The sequence below is a fragment of the Artemia sp. Qi Xiang Cuo genome, chromosome 10 (genome assembly GCF_049724085.1).
Source record: "Artemia sp. Qi Xiang Cuo chromosome 10, ASM4972408v1, whole genome shotgun sequence".
Taxonomy (NCBI): Eukaryota; Metazoa; Arthropoda; class Branchiopoda; order Anostraca; family Artemiidae; genus Artemia; species Artemia sp. Qi Xiang Cuo.
Window position 1 is genome coordinate 64,708,080 of NC_142803.1, and position 23,053 is coordinate 64,731,132.

A 23,053-nucleotide genomic window follows, 5' to 3' on the forward strand; every position below is an offset into this window, starting at 1 on the left:
CAAATGGTCTCGATTTAATAAACTACAAAGTGGCCTAAGATTAGAGCGTTCTTATGATAATTTGATTATTAATAAAATGGAAGTTAAATTCTCCTTTTAGATATATAGTTTATAGCCGTTTTGGCTATCCAGGCGTTACTCAGGCGAAGAAGGAAATACATTTGGAGTAGGGTTGTCTCAGATTTTTAGAGTTCGTCTTAGGGCAGGAACCCTTCTAGGTTTTGAGGGTTTTAACCGATAATTTTCTGTATTTTATGATATTTTTTTTCAAATTTATTATTTTCTCGGATTGAATGGACTCAGATTTTACAATTTTGATTTAGGACACTAACCCTTCTGGGGCTTGAGGGATAGACGACGCTTTATTTTTCTTTAAAATTAATTAAAAAAATGTTAATTAAAAATCATTAGTTACAGTAACCGTTGAAGCAGCATTAAATGAATAGACACAATGTCTTCTGGTTAGTTCAAAATCCACAAGCTATGTATGCAAGAAGATGAAATTTTCAGGAAATATTTCTGTTTTACGGATGACCACGTGCCATCCGTATGCAGGTTGTCAAAAGCGCATATCAGAAATATCTTAGCAACAGTTTCGTGTGTAAAATTTAAACTTACAACGCTTGTTGTGGGGGATGCTGAAGTAACCAAAAGACAATATTTGCATCATAATACTAATGCTTCTACTCCTTAAACTATTACTACTTTTACTATTACTGATACCACTACTACTGCTACTAAAGTTAAGACTACTACTATTAACTGTACTCCTACTGCGACTACTATATTTACTGATGCTACTACTACAACTAGTAATCCTAAGGGTATTCAATCGAAAATTTTGGGCAACATTGTAACTGTATTGAATAACTCGAAACGTAACAATACTGAAAACATTGATGTCTCAAAACTTTTTTGGGATATTTTTTATTAGAAATGATAGGCTTGGGGGGGATTTTTCTCTCAAATCACTTTGACTCTTAAAAAGGGCAAAATAGCTTCCAATTTAAAATCAAATGAGACCCATCTGAATTTCATATGACCACCCATTCCTTAAAACCTCACATGCCCCCAAAGCATAACTTAAAGCTCTTGCCAACCCTGGAAGCACTGTTCTGTGTTCTTTCGACTATTTTAAACAAAAATACCATCGCAAAATTTCAATCAAATGCATTTAGTGAAAAGGGGAGTCGTTGGGTGGGGGGAGTGCTACTTAACCTACATCACTATTGACTCTTAACGTTTACGTTTGGATTCGGGCCCATTCATATGTTTTCGCTATGGTGGTGCAATTTGCAACTTGGATCATGTTCTATATATATGTTTCTTCTGATGAGCCCTAAATGGAAGGTTCTTCTTGCAAATATTTTGCTAGATTTAAGGTGCTTTTGCTTGTAAATTTACAACGACTTACATTTATTGATGACGACTTTGCATGGATTTGGACATTTCTATTTGGTTGATTGTTCGGGTATACTGTTTGGTCCTAGGTAGTTGGATAGATGGGTAACGTGAAAGCCTCGTTCAAGTGCACATTTTTCTCAATTGCTGGATTAGGACGACAGTTTTTTTTTTTTTTTTTTTTTTTTTTTTTTTTTCGCCAAGTTTTTTTCGCCACCTCTTAAACATAATATGAATCCAGGTTGGATCTAGTGCTGGTGAAGGAAGCATCAAACATTCCTCCCTGATGGACCTTAACCCTGGTCCAGATTTTACCTGATATTGATGATTATTTGACCAATTTATCACTTAGTTTAAAAGGGTAGTATTAAGCGAAAGTTATATTTAGGGTAGTGTTTTTTTTTTTTTTTTTTATATGATTAGTTAGAGTAACCTTATTACTTGTGAACTTTTGGCTTGGCTTTTGGAGATGTTTTGGACTTTTTTTTATTGTTTGTCGTTTTGGCTTTATTTGATTTCTGATTTTATATTGAATAATAATGGTAATGATAATGTTCAAAGGGGTCTGCCGAATATTAGTAAGTGTAATGGTCGTTGTTTTCTTTGTCAAGATCACTTCATACCAAAAAATAATGTTAAAAGCACTTTATATAATAAAAAATTTCAATTTTTATGAACATGACAGGAAAATTGTAAAAACAAATAATATTATATACTTAATAGAAAGTAAAAAATGTGCATTACAATACGTGGGGGAAACAATTAACAACATATATAAGAGACTTTCGGGACATAAAACTACAATCACCAAGGAAAAAACTAACAATTATCTAGTTCAACATTGTAATAATGGTACTTGCTCAGTATCTAATCTAACTATTACAATTTTAGAAAATCTGGACCTAGAAAACTTTACTAAAGAGGAAAAAAATAATAAATTACGCAGACGAGAAGAGTATTGGATCCATGCTCTGGGTACCGCGTATCCTTTTGGGCTAAATGATCGAGTTGCGAAATACGGAGACATGTCGAATGTAGTTGCTAACTGTATTAATGGATTAACTGAGCACCCTCGTTTTAATTGCCCCACTAAACGTAAAAACTGATCAAGAGGACATAGGAAAAATAATAAAAAGAATTATTTAGATTTAAATGCATTTTTAATCGATTTAGGTCACATATTTGAGACTAATAGAATGACTAGTTTAATAAAATCTTTAAATAAGTTATCAAGGAATAATTTAATAAAAGTATTCTGGATTGCAAAAAATAGTACAACATGTAACTCAAAAACTAAATTAATTTAAGATGCAGTTTGCATTTTAGATAAATCAAAATTTATTTCAAAATATAATAAATCTGATAAAATTGTTAATAAGGATAATAGATTATATTTGTCTATTAATTTTAGTTCTAAACAAATAGAAGATATTAATTTACCAAGATTCTTAAACCAGCGGAGAGTGAGGAATGCCCTTCCATGTAATTTGGTGTATAATGATAGTCCAATTTTAACATATAAATTTTCAAAAACAATTGGTCAAATGATTTTTAACTATAATTCAATACTTAAAAAACTTGACAGGGAGAGTAATTGGAAACCGGTTTGTAATTGCGAGCAATTTTTACCGTATGTAGATAAAACTTAAGAGCATATTGTAACGGGGGATTTGTCCATTATAAAGCATCGTGATCTTCAAAATATAATGAAAATGGGTGCTAAGTTCCGTCTCTCTTACCGCATAAGGCCATCAGATATTCTTAGAGGATTAAAGAATAATTTAAACTTATTCATTAATAAATGGTGCAAAAAAGAGAAAATTACTAGACACATATTTCAGAATTGGATAAATTTGATTTTAACCAGGGTAAGAAATAGCATGTATAGAATTAATCCAACAGATTCTTAGAAAAATTCAATATTTTATAATGCCAATATGAAACAAGCGATTGCTAATATACAGAATGAATTTATAATTCTACCAGTTGATAAAGCTAGTAATCATTTTGCCGTAATTTTGTCAGAAACTCTATTGTGATATTTTATCAAAAGAGTTAAAAACAACAAATACATACGAAAAGGCCCATATGGAAGAGATAGTTTAATTGAAAATATAGAAGAAAGAATTTTGAAAAAATTCAATATTACAATAAATGATAATGATAAAAAGTTTCCTTTCTTATATTGGACGATAAAATTTCATAAATATCCACCAAAACCACGTTTTATTGTCGGGGCAGTAAGGTGTCCAACCAGAATTGCGGCTACTGACCTATCTTTAATTTTAGGAGAAATTAGAAATAAATTTAAAGCATATTGCTCCAGAATTAAAAAATTTTTCTAACTTTAACCCATATTGGAGTGTTAATAACTCGTTACTGGTGATAGATTCTTTGGCGAATGTTCCAGCTAAAAGAGTCAATTCATTTGATTTTACTACTCTGTACACAAATATGTCTCTTAATTTAGTTATCGAAAAATTGAAAATGTTCATAAAAGAATCTTTTCTTTTGTCTAAATTTAGATTTTACAAAATTCATTCTTTTAATAAAGAATACTGATGGACGAATTTCTTTAGAAGTTCTATTAATTCAGGATGTTATAGCTTGTATATGGTATGTGATTTATTGGAATTTGTTCTATTTAATACATTTATAAGATTTAATGGGAATTTATATAAACAAACTGTAGGTATTCCTATGGGTGGGAATGCGAGTCCATTCATAGCGGACGTTAGTCAATTAGGAGTTAAGTCAATTAGAATACGAATATATGATAAATAAAAATAGCCCAAGCAATGTAAAATATAACCTTTCAAATAATAAAAGATATCTGGACGATCTCTTAGCAATAAATTGTGCAGAGTTTATTGAGATTTCAAAAAATATTTATCCACAAGAGTTAATTCTTGAGCCTAGCTATGGGATGGGACACTCCGACCATTTGTTAGATTTAAATATTAATATTTCAAATAATAATAAATTAGTTTTTAAAATATATAATAAAACGGATGATTTTAATTTTGAAGTAATTAATTTTCCATTCCTTGAAAGGAATGGAAAATGTAATATACATTCAAATATCACTTATTCAGCTTATTATTCCCAATTATTTAGGAATGCAAAAATATGCAGTAATTACACAGATTTTAAAAATAGATGTAAAAAGCTGAGCGAAAAACTGATCTCAAGAGGTTTTTCAGCCAAAAAAATTAGTTGGCAATTCAAAAAATTTAGTTTTATGTATCATGGACTTTTAAGTAAATATACAAAAAATTGTAAATAAATACTGAATGATATTTTAATATAATTTCTCTTTCGCTTTTCTTTTTTGGAATTTTGAATTTGTAGATGGTTTTCAAACAAGCTTGAGGATCTTTAAATTTGTAATTGGTTCCAAATACCAATAAAAGACACATCTGGAACAGTCTTCATTTGTTTCAGAATGGTCTCTGCTCAGTGACCTCTGGGATTTTATTAAGGAAACATTAAAACACTTTTTGTATGTAATTTTTAATAGCTTGACTAGTATGCATGTATTTCACAAGTTTTACCTGACACAGGAATACCATATAGATCTTATGGTAGAGGCTCCACTGTGCCGGGTAAACAAAGTAAAGCCTCGAAACCCGTTAAGGCAGGTGGTATTTCTTCTGATGAGCCCTAAATGGAAGGTTCTACTTGGAAATATTTCGCTAGATTTAAGGTGCTTTTGCTTGTAAATTTACAACGACTTACATTTATTGATGATGACTTTGCATGGATTTGGACATTTCTATTTGGTTGATGGTTCGGGCATACTATTTGGTCCTAGGTAGTTGGATAGATGGGTAAAGTGAAAGCCTCGTTCAAGTGCACATTTGTCTCAATTGCTGGATTAGGACGACAGTTTGTTTTTTTTTCGCCAAGTAATTACCTCTTACACATAATAGGTTTCACCCGGCGCTGTTTATTGGTCAAAAGTAAATTATAGGTCAAACCCATACCAACCAATGAAATTCATTTTCGTTTAACATTTAGACTTGACATTTCGCCAAATTACAAGATTTTAGCGGAGATTTGACTACGATATAAGGAGCTGACAACTTTTGGATAAGGTATATTTTGAAGAAAGATTGAAAAAATAAAGAAATAAGAGATCAGGAGTTTCTAGTGCCTTGTATTTTTTACTTGTTTAGCTGTAAATATGAAATGCTTGTTGCAAAATCAAATTGGCAGTTTTTCCCCGTCGCAGATGCTTGCGCGATATAGTTGACTCGAGTAGGTTAGCCATCTTCGGGGTGATCAAAAACGTTCTTTCTAAAGAAAGAAAATTATTTCTTAGACCACACTGCATTTTCATTTACAAAAATGAAAAAGATAAAAACAGGTTTAATTTAAATTAAGCTTGATCCCACTCAAGAATTACGCTGTGTAAAACTCGAGAACAAACCTAGAACCGGTTATTCTTGTGTCTGTATTAAAAGACAATTAGCTTATGCTCAATGAAAAAAAAGTGGCAGGTGACAGAATACATGAGAGTTATGTAATTTGGGCTATATATTCGCATATTAGGAGGGGGGTAAAGTATTTGGACAATGTAAAATTCGAAAACAATTCTTACTTCATAATATGCACAGTAATTGCAGGTAATAAATTTTGCATGCAGACCCACTATATTTTAACCCCACCCCCTACTGTGTAAACATATAGCCCAAATTTGTTTCTAAAGCATTATATTTTCATCGTTTTGGAATTTTTTAATTAGGATTAGCCTAACTTTACTTCTTGAGTGGGGTTGCTATAACAGAAAAGTACTAACCCGTTTTTTCTCTCTTGAGTTTTTAACCAAAGAAAACATTTTTCTGCAATTCGAAAATCGTTTCCTTTTGTAACATGATATATTTTATTTATATACCTACCAGAACAAATGTAATTGAAATTTGAAATGCTATTTTTAAGTCAATAGCCACTAGGTTGTTTTCCCCGTCAATTAAGCTTGTACCATATTGTTGATTAGCTTTTTTGGGGGTTATAGGTTTCTTATTGCAAAAAAAGTATTTGTTGTAACATTCGTACCAGAACGCCAAAAACAGGTCATTGCTTTTTAGAAATATCTAGATTTAGAAGTGCAGACCTCAAACATTGTGTCAAAGAGGGATTGACCGCATGTGTTTCAGTGAGAGAATTTTTTTATTCATCTCAAATCATTTTCGAAAATGCAAAAATTACCTTTGTATCGTAAAAACTTTTTTACTTCATGAGGAGACAAGCATAGACGATATTACAACATGTTATGCCTGGGCCGCATCAGAGTCACATTTCTCAACAAAAAGCCGAATTTCATTAATGATCAAGGCCGTATCCAAGCGGGGGGAGTTACCGCGTTTGAACCTCTGCCCCCATTAAATTTTGTCCTACTCGCAAAAGAGTAACAAAAATTTTATATACTCATTTTTTATTTTTTATAGCTCCTCCCCCCCCCCCTGAAAATACTCTCACCCTAAAACAACAATCCTGGAAGCACCATTGTAAATCGTATGTAGTTTTTCTTTTTATTTGGCGTCAAACTAATATTTCAGAAGCAGAAACCTAATATCTAGATATAGAAGTACTGATCCCAAACAATGTGGTAAAGAGGAATTGACCACAGGTATTTCAGTGGCAGAATATTTTTTTTTCCAATCTCAAATTATTTTTGAAAAGGCAAAATCCACCTTTGTATCGTAAAAACTTATTTACTTCCTAAGGAGACAAGCATAGACGGTAATGCGATATTTTATGCCAGGGCTGCATCAAAGTCCCGTTTGTTGACTAAAAAGCAAAGTTTTATTAATGATCGAGGCCGCATCCAAGTGGGGAGAGTTACCGGGTTTTTACCCCTCCTTCCGCCAATTTTTTTTTGGCTTACTCGCAAAAATGTAACGCCACCACACTCAGTTCTCTCAAGATTTTGTATCGCGAACATGAGACATTAACTGGTTTTCATGGTGTTTATGGTTTTCACTGGTTTTCCAGAATAAATAAATGAAAAAAAAAAAGTTTTTTTTAACTGAAAGTAAGGAGCGACATTAAAACAAAAAACTAACAGAAATTATTCCGCATATGAAAGCGACTGTCCCCTCCTCTCAACGTCTCGCTCTTTACACTAAAGTTTTTTTCATTGTTTAAAAAAAAGAGTTGGGAGAAAGAGTCAAACTTTAGCGTAAAGAGCGAGACGTTGAGGAGGGGACAGCCCTTTCATATACGGAATAATTTCTGTTCGTTTTAAGTTTTAATGTCGCTCATTACTTTCAGTTAAAAAAACTTTTTTTCTTTATTTATTTTTGAAAGATTTTGAATAAATAAAGGTTTTGATCTTGGCTCACGGTACGTGAATAATGAAAACAAAATTTGCAAATTAATTTACTTTTATTTGGTTAGTTAAATGGCTTTCTCGAAACTTGTTTAATTTTATTTACGAACATTTTTATTAGTAATAAATATGCGTAACTTACGAATTAACATACGTAACGAATTTCTATATTCATATATTTTTAATATGCATATTAGGGGGTTCGCTCCATAGTCAATACCTCGCTCTTTGCGCTAAAGCTCGAATTTTGTTTCAATTCTTTCAAAATAACCCTAATCACAAAGGCCGTTAATTAGAATAAATAGCTCTTGTGAAAGTACTAAAAAAAAACTTTGACTTAAAGAGCGAAGTATTGACTAGGGGGCGAACCCAATCATATACGTAATAATTTCTTTTCGTTTTAAGTTTTCATGTTGCTCCTAACTTTAAGTTGAAAAACTGTTTTTTTAATTTAATTTCTGATCGTTTTTTAAACAATGCTGGGAAATCCAGCGCCCCCTTCATAGCAATGTCCCTTCCCCATGGAAAAATCCTCCCACATAGCCCCCCCCCCTACCAGAAAAAAATCCCCCTTGAAAACGTCTGTATATTTCCCAATAAACAATACTATATGTAAACATTGGGTACAGTTTATAACTTTCAGCCCTCCCCCTGGGGACTTTGGGGGATTAAGTTATCCTAAAAGACATAGGTATTATATTTTCGACCATGCTGAACATAATGACTGTCTCAACATTTTGATCGGGTGACCTTGGGAAAAAAATAAGCGTCCGATAGGGCCTAGTTGCCCTCCATTTCTTTTGGTCACTTGAAAAGGGCACTAGAACTTTTAATTTCCCTTTCAATGATCCCTCTCACTATATTCTAGGACCACTGGGTCAATACGATCACCCCTGGGATAAAAAAAATAAATAAACAAGCATACGTGATCTTTCTTCTGGCAAAAAATACAAAATTCCACATTTTTGCAGCTAGGAGCTTGAAACCTCTACAGTTGGCTTCTCTGATACGCCGAATCTGATGGTGGGATTTTCATTAAGGTTATTTAACTTCCAGGGGTGTTTATCTCTTTTTTCGAAAATCAGGCAAATTTTCTCAGGCGCGTAACTTTTGATGTGTAGGACTAAACTTGATGAAATCAGCATTAAAATTTTATTCTTTTGATGTATCTATTGGTATCAAAATTCCGTTTTTTAGAGTTTCGGTTACTATTGAGCCGGGTCGCTCCTTACTTACAGTTCGTTACCACGAACTGTTTGACAATAGTAGTTTCAGCTCGGTGGGAAGCTACATTGTAGCTATATTTTAATTAAATATTTAGTTGGTATTTTTATTAAGTTAGATCGTATTTTATGTAATGCGGTCTGGGCGGCCCCCATCCCTAATTCTTTGTTGTAGTCTCCATAATTTTGTTACTAAACTATCATATTTACATCATATTTTGGTACATTTCATTATGATTAACCGAACTTCACTTCTTGAGTGTGGTGGCTATAAGACACAAGTACCGTAGTAAGAGAGCAGACATATTAGTTTGATCTGATTTTGATTTAGCTTTTTTCGCTTATAGGGGGGGGAGAGTTGCAGTCAATGTTAGTAGGGAGTCAGGTATTATCCCTGATTGCACATAATTTATTCATGGATTATTGATCCACTAAGGGGTCAATGACACCATTTTCAAGGTCAATCAGGGGGATGTTTCTAAGTGTATTGACTCCGGGACGAAGTTTGCGCATGCGCATTGAATTCTAACGGGGCAATGTATTGATCCACAAGGGGGACTTAATTTCTGAGAAATTGATTTACATAATCGACTGGGACAAGAAACATGAGGGGATTTCATTTTGAAATATGGCTTCTCTGGTCTTTAGATCTGAGAGATAAATTAATATTCTATTTTTAAATATGGTTTCTCAGGTCTTTAGGTCTGAGAGATAAAATTAATAGTCTATCGAAGCCATAATAGTGTAAGTAGAAACACCTTAGATATTTTTCAGAAATTCAAGACAGATTGAATATATTTTACGCGGGAAATGGTTTCCTGGGAATTTGAAATAAGAAAACGCAGGGATGCCGAAACAAAGGAACACGCAGAAATTACTTTTAGGGGATTATTTGGGAGAAACAGTTTGAGAGATTTTAGGGATTTTTTAGGCGAAACAGTTTGAGAAATTTTAGAAAATGATTTGGGGTGAAACTCTGTGGTCGTTATAATACACAAGTTCCATTTGAACAGTGTTATGAGGTCCCCTACCCCAACCCCAAAGGGCACCCTTACCCCCCCCCCCCCCGAGGGCCCCCTCACTCTCGGGCCCCCTCTCCCCCCGACCCCCCCCCCCCAAAGGGCTCCCTCCTCCCGTGCCCCCAAAGAGCCCCCTCCCTGGTTTAGAGTTTTAGTTTGATATTAGCTTGCAGTTTTAGTTAGAGTTATAGTTTAGTTTAGGTGTAGTTCAGAGTCTAGAGTTTCAAGTTAGACTCTCGGAACTTAAAGTTTCAGTTAGAGTTATAGTTTAGTTTAGTTGTAGTTGTGTTTTTGGACTTGTAGTTAAGTTTTAGCTAAACGTTTTAGTTTACGATTTTAGCCTAGAGTCTTAGCTTAGAGTTCTTCGTTACACTTTCAGTTTAGTTTAGTATTAGTTAAGAGTTTTAGTTTAGAGTTGTAGTTTAGTTTTAGTAAAGAGTTTTTGTTTAGTTTTAGTTTATAGTATAGAGTTTTAGCTTAGAGTTTTAGCTTAGAGTTTCAGTTAGAGTTATAGTTTATCTTAATTTTAGTTAAGAGATTTAGTTTAGACTTTAGAGTTTTAGTTAGAGTTATAGTTGAGTTGAATTTTTTAAGAGTTTTAGCTTAGATTTATATTTTATTTTTAGTTAAGAGTTTCATTTTACAGTTTTAGTTTAGTTTGGTTTTAGTTAAGAGTTTCAGTTTTGAGTAGTTGTTTAGTTTTAGATATGAGTTTTAGTTTAGAGTTTTAGTTTGATATTAGCTTAGAGTTTTACTTAGAGTTATAGTTTAGTTTAGTTGTAGTTCAGAGTGTAGTTTCAAGTTAGACTCTCAGCACTTAGAGTTTTAGTTAGAGTTATATTTTATTTTAGTTTTAGTTAAGTGTTTTTTGACTTGTAGTTTAGTTTTAGCTAAACGTTTTAGTTTAGAGTTTTAGCCTAGAGTCATAGCTTAGAGTTTTTCATTGCACTTTTAGTTTAGTTTAGTTTTAGATAAGAGTTTTAGTTTAGATTTTCAGTTTGGTATTAGCTTACAGTTTAAGTTATAGTTATAGTAGTTTTAGTTTAGAGTTTAGAGTTTTAGTTTAGAGTCTTAGCTTAGAGTTTTAGTTAGAGTTATAGTTTAGGTTAGTTTTAGTTAAGAGTTTTTGTTTAGAGTTTAGTGTCTTAGCTTAGAGTTTTAGTTTTATTTATAGTTTAGTTTCAGTTCAGAATTTAGAGTTTTCCGTTTAGAGTCTTAGCTTAGAGTTTTTGTTAGAGTTATAGTTTAGTTTAATTTCAGTTAGGAACTTTAGTTTAGATCTCTAGTTTAGTTTTAATTAAGAGTTTTAGTTTAGAGCTTATAGTTTTAGTTTACGGTTTAACTTTGGAGTCTTAGTTAGAGTTATAGTTATAGTTTAGTTCAGTTTAGATATTGGAGTTTTAGTTTTGAGTCTTACCTTAGAGTTTTCCTTAGAATTATAGTTTAGTTTAGTTTTAATTCAGAGTTTTAGTTTAGAGTCTTAGCTTAGAGTTTTAGATAGAGTTATAGTTTAGTTTTAATTCAGAGTTTTAGTTTAGAGTCTTAGCTAAGAGCTAAAGTTAGAGTTATGAATTAGTTTAGTCTTAGTTAAGAATTTGAGTTTAGAGGTGTTGTTTAGTTTTAGATAAGAGTTTTAGTTAGATTTTAGAGTTTTAGTTAAAGTTACAGTTTAGTTTAGTTTTAGTTTAGAGTCTAGAGTTTTAATTTAGAGTGTTTAGCTTAGAGTTTTAGTTAATGTTAAGAGTTAGAGTCGAGTTTTAGTTTAGGATTGTAGTTTAGTTTAATTTTTGTTAAGAGTTTTAGTTTAGAGTTGTAGTTTAGTTTGAGTTAAGAGTATTAGTTTAGAGTTGTAGTTTAGTTTAGTTTTAGTTAAGAATTTTAGTTTAGAGTTGTTGTTTAGTTTTAGATAATAGTTTTATTATAGAGTATTAGATTGATATTAGCTTATACTTTTAGTTAGAGTTATAGTTTAGTTTATTTGTAGTTAAGAGTCTAGAGGTTCAAGTTAGACTCTCAGCACTTAGAGTTATAGTTAGATATATTTTATTTTAGCTTTGGTTAAGTGTTTTTGGACTTGTAGATTAGTTTTAGCTAAACGTTTTAGTTTAGCCTAGAGTTATAGCCTAGAGTCATAGCTTAGAGTTTTTCATTGCACTTTTAGTTTAGTTTAGTTTTAGATAAGAATTTTAGTTTAAAGTTTCAGTTTGGTATTAGCTTACAGTTTTAGTTAGAGTTATAATATTTAAGAGTTTTAGTTTAGAGTCTTGGCTTAGAGTTTTAGTTAGACTTATAGTTTAGCTTAGTTTTAGTTAGGAGTTTCTGTTTAGAGTTTAGTGTCTTAGCTTAGAGTTTTAGTTAGAGTATAGTTTTAGTTTAAAGTATTATCATGAGCGCTCATGATAACCTAACCTAACCTAACTTAAACGTGGAGAAACCTAACTTTTTTGTATGTAAACCGTAAAAAAAAATATTCCAAGTCTAGCATTTCAAAGAAAAAATGTGTTCAACATTTAGCTCTTTACGCTAAACTAAAACTCTTAACTAAACTATAACTCTAAACTAAAACTCCTAACTAAAACTAAAAGCTAAAACTCTAAACTAAAAATCTTAACTAAAACTAAACTACAACTCTAAACTAAAACTCTTAACTAAAACTAAACTACAAGTCTAAATTATAACTTTTAACGAAAACTAAACTGAACTATAACTCAGAATTAAAACTAAACTAAACTACAAATGTAACTAAAACTCTAAGTTAGCACTCGAAACTAAAACTCCAATCTCTAAACTAAAACTATAACTCAGAATAAAACTCTAAGATAAGACTCTAAACTAAAACTCTTAACTAAAATTAAACTAAACTATATTTCTAACTAAAACTCTAAGTTAAGACGCTAAACTAAAACTCTAAACTCTAAAATAAAACTCTTAACTAAACTACAACTCTAAACTAAACCTCTTAAAACTATACGAAAACTATAACTCTAACCAAAACTCTAAGCTAAGACCCTAAACTAAAACTCTAAACTCTAAGCTAAAACCCTAAACTAAAACTTTTAACTAGAACTACACTAAACTATACCTCTGTATAGAACACTAAGCTAAGACTCTAAACTAAAACTCTAAACTAAAACTCTTAACTACTATAACACTAACCAAAACTGTAAGCTAATACCAAACTGAAACTCTAAACTAGAACTCTTATCTAAAACTAAAATGAACTAAAAGTGCAAGGAAAAACTCTAAGCTATGAATCTAGGCTAAAACTAAACTAAAACGTTTAGCTAAAACTAATCTACAAGTCCAAAAACACTTAAATAAAACTAAAATAAATATAACTCTAACTAAAACTCTAAGTGCTGAGAGTCTAACTTGAAACTCTAGACTCTGAACTACAACTAAACTAAATTATAGCTCTAAACTAAAACTCTTAACAAAAATTAAAAATTAAACTATAACTCTAACTAAAACTCTAAACTCTAAAAAAAACTCTGAAGTCTAAACTAAAACTCTTAACTAAAATTAAACAAAACTATAACTCTAACTAAAACTCTAAGCTATGGGTCTAAGCTAAAACTCTAAACTCTAAACTAAAACTCTTAATTAAACTAAACTACAACTCTAAACTAAAACTCATTGCTAAAACTAAACTAAAACTCTAAACAAAAACTCTTAACTAAAACTAAACTATAAGTCTAAACTAAAACACTTAACGAAAACTAAAGTAAACAATAACTCTACATAAAAGTCTAAGCTAATACTCTAAATTAAAACCCTAGACTCTAAAGTAAAACTAAACTAAACTATAAGTCTAACTAACACTCTAAACTAAAACTCTTATCTAAAACTAAACAACACCTCTAAACTAAAATTCTTAACTAAACTAAACTATAACTCTAACTAAAACTCTAAGCTAAGACTCTAAACTAAAACTCTGAATTAAAACTAACTAAACTATAACTCTAACTAAAACTCTAAGCTAAGCCTCAAAACTAAAACTCCAATATCTAAACTAAAACTCTTGACTAAAACTAAACTAAAACTATAACTCTAACTTAAACTTTAAAGCAAAACTGTAAACTAAAACTATAAACTCTAAACTAAAACTCTTAAGTTAAACTAAACTAAAGATCTAAACTAAATCTCCTAACTAAAACTAAACTAAACTATAAGTTTAAACTAAAACTAAAGTAAACTAAAACTCTAACTAAAACTCCAAGCTAACACTCTAAATTAAAACTCTAGACTCAAAACTAAAACTAAACTAAACTATAACTCTAACTAAAACTCTATCTAAAACTCTTATCTAAAACTAAACAACACCTCTAAACTAAAATTCCTAACTAAAACTAAACGAAACTATAACTCTAACTAAAACTCTAGGCTAAGACTCTAAACTAAAACTCTGAATTAAAAAAAAAAAAACTGAAACTCTTAACTAAATTTTTCATCTAAAACTGAACTATACTAAAAGTGCAAGGAAAAACTCAAAGCTATGACTCTAGCCTAAAACTCTAAACTAAAACGTTTAGCTAAAACTAAACTACAAGTCCAAAAACAGTTAACTAAAACTCAAATAAAATACAACTCTAACTAAAACTCTAAGTGCTGAGAGTCTAACTAAACTACAACTCTAAACCAAAACTAAACTAAAACTAAACTATAACTCTAAACTAAAAATCTTAACAAAAATTAAACTAAACTATAACTCTAACTAAAACTCTAAACTCTAAACTAAAACTCTAAAGTCTAAACTAAAACTCATAACTAAACTAAACTACAACTCTAAACTAAAACTCTTATCTAAAACTAAACTACAACTCTAAACTAAAACTTTTAACAAAAATTAACTAAACTATAACTCCAACTAAAACTCTAAACTCTAAACTAAAACTCTGAAATCTAAACTAAATCTCTTAACTAAAATTAAACTAAACTATTACTCTAATTAAAACTAACAAAATCTCTAAACACTCTAAACTAAAATCTAAACTAAAACTAAACTAAACTATAACTCTAACTAAAACTCTAAACTCTAAACTAAAACTCTTATCTAAAACTAAACAACACCGCTAAACTAAAATTCTTAACTAAAACTAAACTAAACTATAACTCTAACTAATACTCTAAACTAAAACTCTAAACTCTAACTAAAACTCTCAGCTAAGACTCTAAACTCTAAACAAAAACTCTTAACTAAAACTAAACTAAACTATAAGTCTAACTAAAACTCTAAGCTAAGACTGGAAACTAAAACTACAATCTCTAAACTAAAAGTAGAAGGAAAAACTTTAAGCTATGACTATAGGCTAAAACTCTAAACTAAAACGTTTAGCTAAAACTAAACTGCAAGTCCCAAAACACTTAGCTAAAACTAAAATAAAACATAACTCTAAATATAACTAGGTACTGAAAGTCTAACTTGAAAGTCTAGACTGTGATCTACCACTAAACTAAAGTATAGCTCTAACTAAAAGCGTAAGCTAATATCATATTAAAACTAAATTAAAACTCATATCTAAAACTAAACAACAACTCTAAACTAAAAACTTTAAACTAAAACTCTTAACTAAAACTAAACTATAACTCTAAACTAAAACTCTTAACAAAAATTAAACTAAACCATAACTCCAACTAAAACTCTAAACTCTAAAGTAAAACTCTAAACTAAAATTAAACTAAACTATAACTCTAACTAAAACTCTCAGCTAATACTCTAGGCTAAAACTCTTAACTAAAACTAAACTACAACTCGAAGCTAAAACTCTTAACTAAACTAAACTATAACTCTAAATTTGTGAATCCGGTTGTGTGATGATGCTTAATAGAGTAGCTGGAATTTTACACGGCATCTATTCATGGACGTGGCAAAACAAGCAAAAAATAAACCCGTACAAGAACGCAGAAATTCTCGTAAACACGTGAAATTCTATAAAATTTTAGGTTTGGCTAAACATTGCGGGTTCCTTTTGTAATATAATATAGAAGCGAAGTAAAGTAGTCTTTGAGCAAGGCGTATTGAAGAAACTTTTTTTGCAATCCCAGCTAGCTACCACTTCTTGGTGAATCAGATAGACTTGTGAAGTCGAGGCCGAGAATGATACCTTTCAACTCAATTCAATAAAATGCCAAGTTTATAAATTCATTTTGTTCTAGCTTCAACCATACACCAAACATTAGATACCAAGCAAAAGTAAAGGGATGCAGATGAATAATACATTAAAAATTATGAACAATCTAAAATATGTAAGGTGTATCAATACATAAACATTACCATTTTCTTTTCGCTAAAAAGGAGGATGATATCGGCAGTGAAAGAAGAAGTTCATATATAAAATAAAGAAAAAGATAAAACAATTAACGATGAAAAACAAATTTTTTCTAAATAATTTTACCTGGAGATCACCATTGCTCAACAACTCGTTGATAATGCCGTCAGTTTTCTTCTGAATTTGGTCTTCGGTAAGATCGAGGTTGCCTTTTAGTTCCGATTTAGCTGAGAAAGGTACTTGTTCAGTTGTTGGAGTTGTAGCACCCTGTCGTGACAGTGAACTTTCCCTGGAAGCCTGCTGACTTCGAGATCGTGTGAAGCTACGAGTGTCTTGAACAGCCTTATGACGTTCGGTTGGAACAGGTCCCATTGACTTAGTTGCGGCTCCTCTGTGGCCCATTGAACGACTGGGATAAACAACTGATTACAAAATAAACTGTGCGAGGCTTCCAGAATGATTTTATTGATTTTAAATTCTCTTATTTTAACTATAGCGAGGACATCATCCATACTCCTAGTGTGAAAAATTTAAACTTCAAGAGCATGGACAAAACTAGTCAATCGCTTTTTTGACGTCTGATCAATCGACTACTAGCGTAATATGAACATATTCTTCATTGAAATTTATCAAATTGAACTAAAAAATACTTTCTATTTACAGAGTGATTGTTTAATATCACAAATTTACGTAGGGATTCTAAATTAAAAACCTGACTTAATATTATATTTAGAAACTATATGGTGATTGAAATGTTATTACTTATTTAGGAAATCTTTCAATATATTCTGTGTTGGAGTCGAGTCAATATATTCTGGATTTGGGTGTCGGTGTTGGAGGAGCTAGAGCTCCGATTCATACTCTAATCACACAGATTGAAAACTTATACATGATTATCGTTCAAACAGGCTAAAATCAGCCTACCTTTCATCATAAAAGTTGGCAGAGAGGGTGGTAGATGGAGAGTTACAGATCCACTTTTCGATTTAATCTTACATATTGAAGAATATTACATGTTCACAATTTAAATGAGATAATACCCGTCTACCTTTCTATTAGAATATTGGCAACGAAAAAGTACAAAATAGAAGCTTGGCTTTCGTTCGTTTTTGTTTCAATCAAGTCCGCAGCTTAGATAAGTTAAAATTTATCCTGAAAAGTGAATGTTTCAGAGGTCCTGACGGAACGTTTTCGCAGTTTTTAAGCCCAAAACATATGGAAGGAGGAATTTAAAAAAAAATAAGACAACCACTATAGAAGAGAAAACTTACTGAAGCCGATTATTTGTCAAAACAGGTCACAGGGCTAACGAGAAAACAATTCAATTCAGCGTCGTTGATGCTGATAGACTGATAAGGCATCACAAAGGAGCAAAAAAAAAGAACAGAGGCAAGCTAAAACAGCACTAAAGAACTATTCATAAGTAAAACGAAATTTTTTTTACGGAGCCTATTTATTTTACGAACATAGCAAGACATATAATCACTTTATCACATACTCCGTGTCTATAGGTCAACGCTAGTGTTTTGGCTCTGACCAAAATCGAAAAATAAGAAGGAGCAAAAATTGAAAAATTCTAACTTGGTTTGTTCACCCGATACCCATACTGTCAACACCCGAAGCTTCGTCTAGTTACCGATGTCAAGACTGCATTATGCAACTATCGCACTGAAAGGACAATCTAACAATTGTGACCAAATTTTGTTAATTACTTTGAAATTTTATTAGCTATTTTGACTGCCAAACTTGAATCTACTAGTAGTTGGCTCAGCAACTTTACTGTCTCACATCATGGCCCAAAGCTTCTTAGCTGAGCTCCATATGTTTAGCCTGGGCTTTATATCCTTATTACATGGAAAAAACTGTTTAAGAAATTTGTTGCATTCACTAATAATTAATTATTTTATTTTATGCGTTCAACCCAAAGAGAGATCCTTGCTAGGAATAGAATAATGAACTTACGGTGGTCCAAGTCTAATATTTGTCTCACTTTGACTGGATACAGAAGAGCCTTCATCAACTAACAGTGATGAGTACTTTATACCAACTGTTGAAACCGAGCCAGCCCCTTTACTCCAGCGATTGGATGGACCCAGTTTCATTTCTCGTGGTTCCGTAGTCTACAAAAGGAGCACCAAGTATAACGATAAGTCTCAGGCAAACAATCGCTAGTGGACCAGTCCACAACTATTTTGGTTGGAATGACTCAATCACTGAACTTATTCAGTAATGAAGAGCAGATAAACTAACTGTCTTCAAAAAGAAGAAAAATCAAATAATGAATTTCATTCACAGTTCATCTGTAGCCTGATCGTTATCATAGGCAGCACAATAGCATGGCTAAGTAAAAAGCTAAGTGGCCCCAATGCATTGTTTATTTAGTTTTATTTTTTGACTAGAGCACTTCGTAGAGAAGGAGTTGTCGTAGAAACGTAGTAAAGAACTCATTCGAATGGAAATTGAAAGTTCTAGTGCCTACATTAATTTTAAGGAGGACAATTTGGTAAAATTTTAGTTTAGAAACTTTTCAATATCTTGGAAAGAAGTTAGGTTAGGAAAACCTAACCTCACTGTATAAAGCTGTCCTCACTGAAGTAACTCTGAAAGTCAAAATGGCATAGATACAAAATAAATTGGTATTTATTAGAAATTTTCGGGATAAGTTGAGGGGGGATGCAAAGCTAAATGAAAAAACATTTCATGGATGAAGGGTTACATACTTATGGTAATTTTCCAGTTCTTTTTCCAGTTCACAACAAATTTCATCAATTGTCTTCGGTTTTTCTCCTTCTCGACGTGGCACCCACCAATTTTGCTTCAAGTCAAGAACGTCCATTAACATAAATCGAATATGAGATGATAAATCTTCGTTCTGGCTCAATTTCCTCATTTCATCGAGATATACATCGAGCTTCGTCAGCTGTATCTGCAACTGCTTTCCAGAACTTTTAGCTTCAGCAACTGCCCTTTGGTACTAAATATAAAATAAATTGTTATTATTACTCTTTGTTGATTACTTTACAGATGCATAAACATACGGGGCAGAACATATCCCCCATTATTTTTTAAGGTGATGTACCGCTGCTCCCTTGTACTTTGAGGTCTACTTTGAGAGACCTAATTATTGGGTTAGGATGTTTGTATAGGGAACGGCATAGAAGCACAGAAGGCTGAGACTTAAATTCTGTCTGTGTTTTTTTTTGTGTCTGTTTTTGAGTATATGGAAACTATCTTTTATATAAAGGTATCTATTTACGTATTATTCAGCTTCAAAGGGAAATTTTTACCAATATTATCTTATTCATATCCTTCAAAAGAGTGTTTTTTTTTCTTCAAAAATTTATATGCTTCAAAGAGAATGGTTTTCAAAAATTTCCGATACCTCACTTTTTTCTCCTGTAAAACTATTTAAATGGGACATACATCCATTGGTTCTTTAGTCGACCATAATGATAACTTATGCTACGAAAACCCTGCCTTCATTGGCACTTGGAATGATTAACCTATGAAATTACTAAAAAAAGGAAAATGAAATTAATATCCTTCAAATAGACTGCATTGCATACGCGTGACTTTTTCTTTATTTAATTATTCTAAAAAAGGATAAATGATAACTATCCTCCAGAGCTATTGCTGGTGTATAGGCTGTTGAATCGACGTTCCAATAGCTAATTATTCTGCTCTTTTAACTTGTAAATCCGCCCCTCTGCTCAAAATTAAAACAATGAATCATCAAACAGAAAAAAAAAATGCTTCAATAGTATTCATTATTTATATTTCGTTGAAAATCTTGGATCCTAAGAGTGAAATAATTGACCCAAGTTTCTCTCTTTCTTCGCACAGACTGTTAGTCAAAACAAAACATAGACCATATTTCGGTGTTTAATCCCCTTTTCTCATTATTGTATGTATTTCACTCAAAACAACCTGTTTTTCAGAAAAGCCACAGAGATAAAAGAACAAATATATATAACATAAAAAAGCTCATTCACATTTTGTCCTATTTTTGAAAAATAAAACCATATCAGAATTAATTGACAGTGCAACAACAGAAAAGTAAGAGTAGAAAAAGCCGCTAGAATGAAAGGAATTTAGGCATTAGCCTACATCGAAACATTTAAATGTAATCATTTTATAAAATAAAAAAGCCATATTCTTTAATCACTGTGAACCAAAGCAATATGAAAGGTACCAAAGTTAGAAATCACAAAAAACCAAAAGAAAAGAAATAGAAGAGAAAACTATATAAAACAGAAATAAAGATACGTGGAAATAAGTCTTTCAGAATTTAGAGTGTATTATTGATAAGTCATAATATCTATAACGCTTTCAGACAAATAAGAGAGAATCTAGACATTGCACTAAATCAAAATGCGTTGGATGTAATAGTTTGATAAAAATTGAAAAACATGTTATTCTTTAATTACGATAAATCACAGCAAATTGAGGAAAATAGGTTAGATAAAAATGCTTTAAAAAATAAAAGGAAAAAATTAACATTACAAATTCAAATAAATTTATGTAGGAGGTGATAAGATTCTCGTAAACCTAATGCAAACGAGATGATGAGACAAAAAAGACAAAAAAAAACATTCAAGCCTTTGGTGCCAACGTGAAACCAAAGCACTTAAGTCTCAAACGATAACTTAACTTCTCAAAATAAATAAATAAATAAATAAAAAAAAAAAAAAAAAAAAAATAAAAAAAAAAAAAAAAAAAATCAATACCTCCACTTCTGCATCGAAAAGGAATTGCACATAGCACGAAAATATTTTATGATACATCACTACAATACGATACATACTTAATTAGTACATCGTTTTATATGACAAAAATGGCAAATATTCGCCTTTTCTGGAAACTTCTATAAAAAAGAAGATCAATTTTGATACTGAGTGCAATGGATCTTTTATTCTCTAGAGCAGTGTTTCTCAAACTTTAGTGCGCGTACCCCTTGGGGTTACGCGAAATTTTTTAAGCGGCATGCGACAAGCCAACAAAAAAAAACAACCGTTCAACTTTAGCACTGGAAATTTTATTTATATTTAGCTGTACTTTACTTAGTACCGGTAACTGAAAAGGGGTACCAAAAATGCTTTGTGGGTAACCCCAGTCAACCAAAATTCTGAGTACAGCCCATCCATTGGCGCAAACTCTATGGAGAGTGAGTCGAGTCCGAGAAGGCATTCATCTTTTAGAATTTAACGAGTTTTTTAAAAAGTTTGTAAACTTAACATCAGAATTATCATTTGATATTTTGTCAGGCAAAGCACAAGAAAAGATATAAAAATATAAGAGGTAACTCATTCAACGAAAAGTTAAAATTACCTTTATTCTATTCACCTAGTCTACTTAGTACAAAAAGGGCAGAACAAAGAGGAAAAAATTAGAAGGCTAGAAAACTGAACAGAACAGAGAAAGTTAAATCCTAACTACTTAGTTATAAAAAAGGCAGAAAGACTAAAAAGTTAAAATTAAAAATTGAAAGGTAAAAAAAGGAAAAAAAGATTAAAATACGCTGAAACGAGGAAACTGGAACTGGTCATCTTTAAGCAGGAAAGTACTACTTAAATTAATAGATTAGTAACTTATTACAAATTGTACGAAATATAATAGGCTTTTTAGGAAAATAAAGTTAATACCTTTTAAACTATTTATTAATCTTAAGAATTGAATTTTGTTAAATAAATAAGTTTTATTAAATCAATATCTTCTAGTCTTTCCGAACTTGGGGAATTGTTATGAAACACAAAACATTTTCTTATTAAATAGTTGACTTAAAAAAAATTAAAAATTGTGAATAAATTTCTATAATGTTCTATCAATTTTTTTAGGTAATCCTTTTAGAAATACTATTTAATTGCTCGAGCGACTTTTTAAATTCATCATATATCTTCTCGTTTTCCTAGGATTTGAGTTTAGAATGGTTCTTATTTTTTTTCATTCTTATTTGAATAAAACAAAATTAAAAACAGAGAAATGCAAGTTTAGCAATGTTTGCTGGTAAAGTTAGCTTTCAAAATAAAACCATTACATCTTTTGTCTTCTCTACTTGAGGGAATAACTTGGCCAGTGCATTTGTACGCTTAGAAGTAAAAAATAAATAGATTTAATAAATGAGTCATTTCGCACATAAAATGGTGAACTTACTTTGACATCATAATCTTCTTCATAAGTTTTACCTATTGTGGAAATCAATTTGCAAAGACATTCCAGCTGCTCCTCATCACGAGATTCAAGGAGTTTCGATATACAAAAATTCATGACTTTAATTGTCAGCAAACCCAATTTGAATAATTCACCGATTAATCTGAAAAAAATTATCAAAAATACCTTCTAAAGATATGATTTAAATAACTACCATACTTCAAAAAAATATCTACCTCTTTTCTCTTTTTTTTGAACAATTGATTAAGCAAAGAAAAGTGTGCAAAGTTTAACAGGAAGTTTCAAAACTTACTCTTACCTAACAAGCTACCGGTAACTTCGGTAAATTACTGCACAAGTGGAAGTTAACTCATGAATTTAAAAGAAAATATTCTCTCCCCTCTGACAGACTGAAAAGATTTTTTTTTATTTTTGCACCATTTTCTTTAAAAGAGATAAATCAGAGCTGCTCAAGCTGCTCCTCCTCCTCCTCATATGGTGCATCTTCAAACGCTATGTCTGGCAGATCATCTTCCACCAGACTATCTCCACTATCAAGTGGCAGTGAACTATTGATAGGATCATCCCATCCAGTCCTTCCCGTCGATTTCCAGACATTTTTGGAGCTGTAAAGCGATGCTCATTTTTTTTGCTATTGAG

General features: G+C 31.3%; 1 protein-coding gene across 1 annotated transcript in view; it reads right to left on the bottom strand.

Moving 5' to 3' along the window:
* The window catches only part of LOC148948038 (uncharacterized), a 67,768-nt gene that overhangs the window by 39,649 nt on the left and 5,066 nt on the right, over positions 1-23,053 (bottom strand). Inside the window, exons 2-5 of the mRNA XM_089096067.1 lie at positions 22,397-22,556; positions 18,963-19,220; positions 18,209-18,366; positions 16,373-16,655 (exon numbers count right to left, since the gene is read on the bottom strand). Coding sequence (XP_088952193.1) covers positions 16,373-16,655; positions 18,209-18,366; positions 18,963-19,220; positions 22,397-22,556 — 859 coding nt within the window. The remainder of the gene's footprint in view (positions 1-16,372; positions 16,656-18,208; positions 18,367-18,962; positions 19,221-22,396; positions 22,557-23,053) is intronic.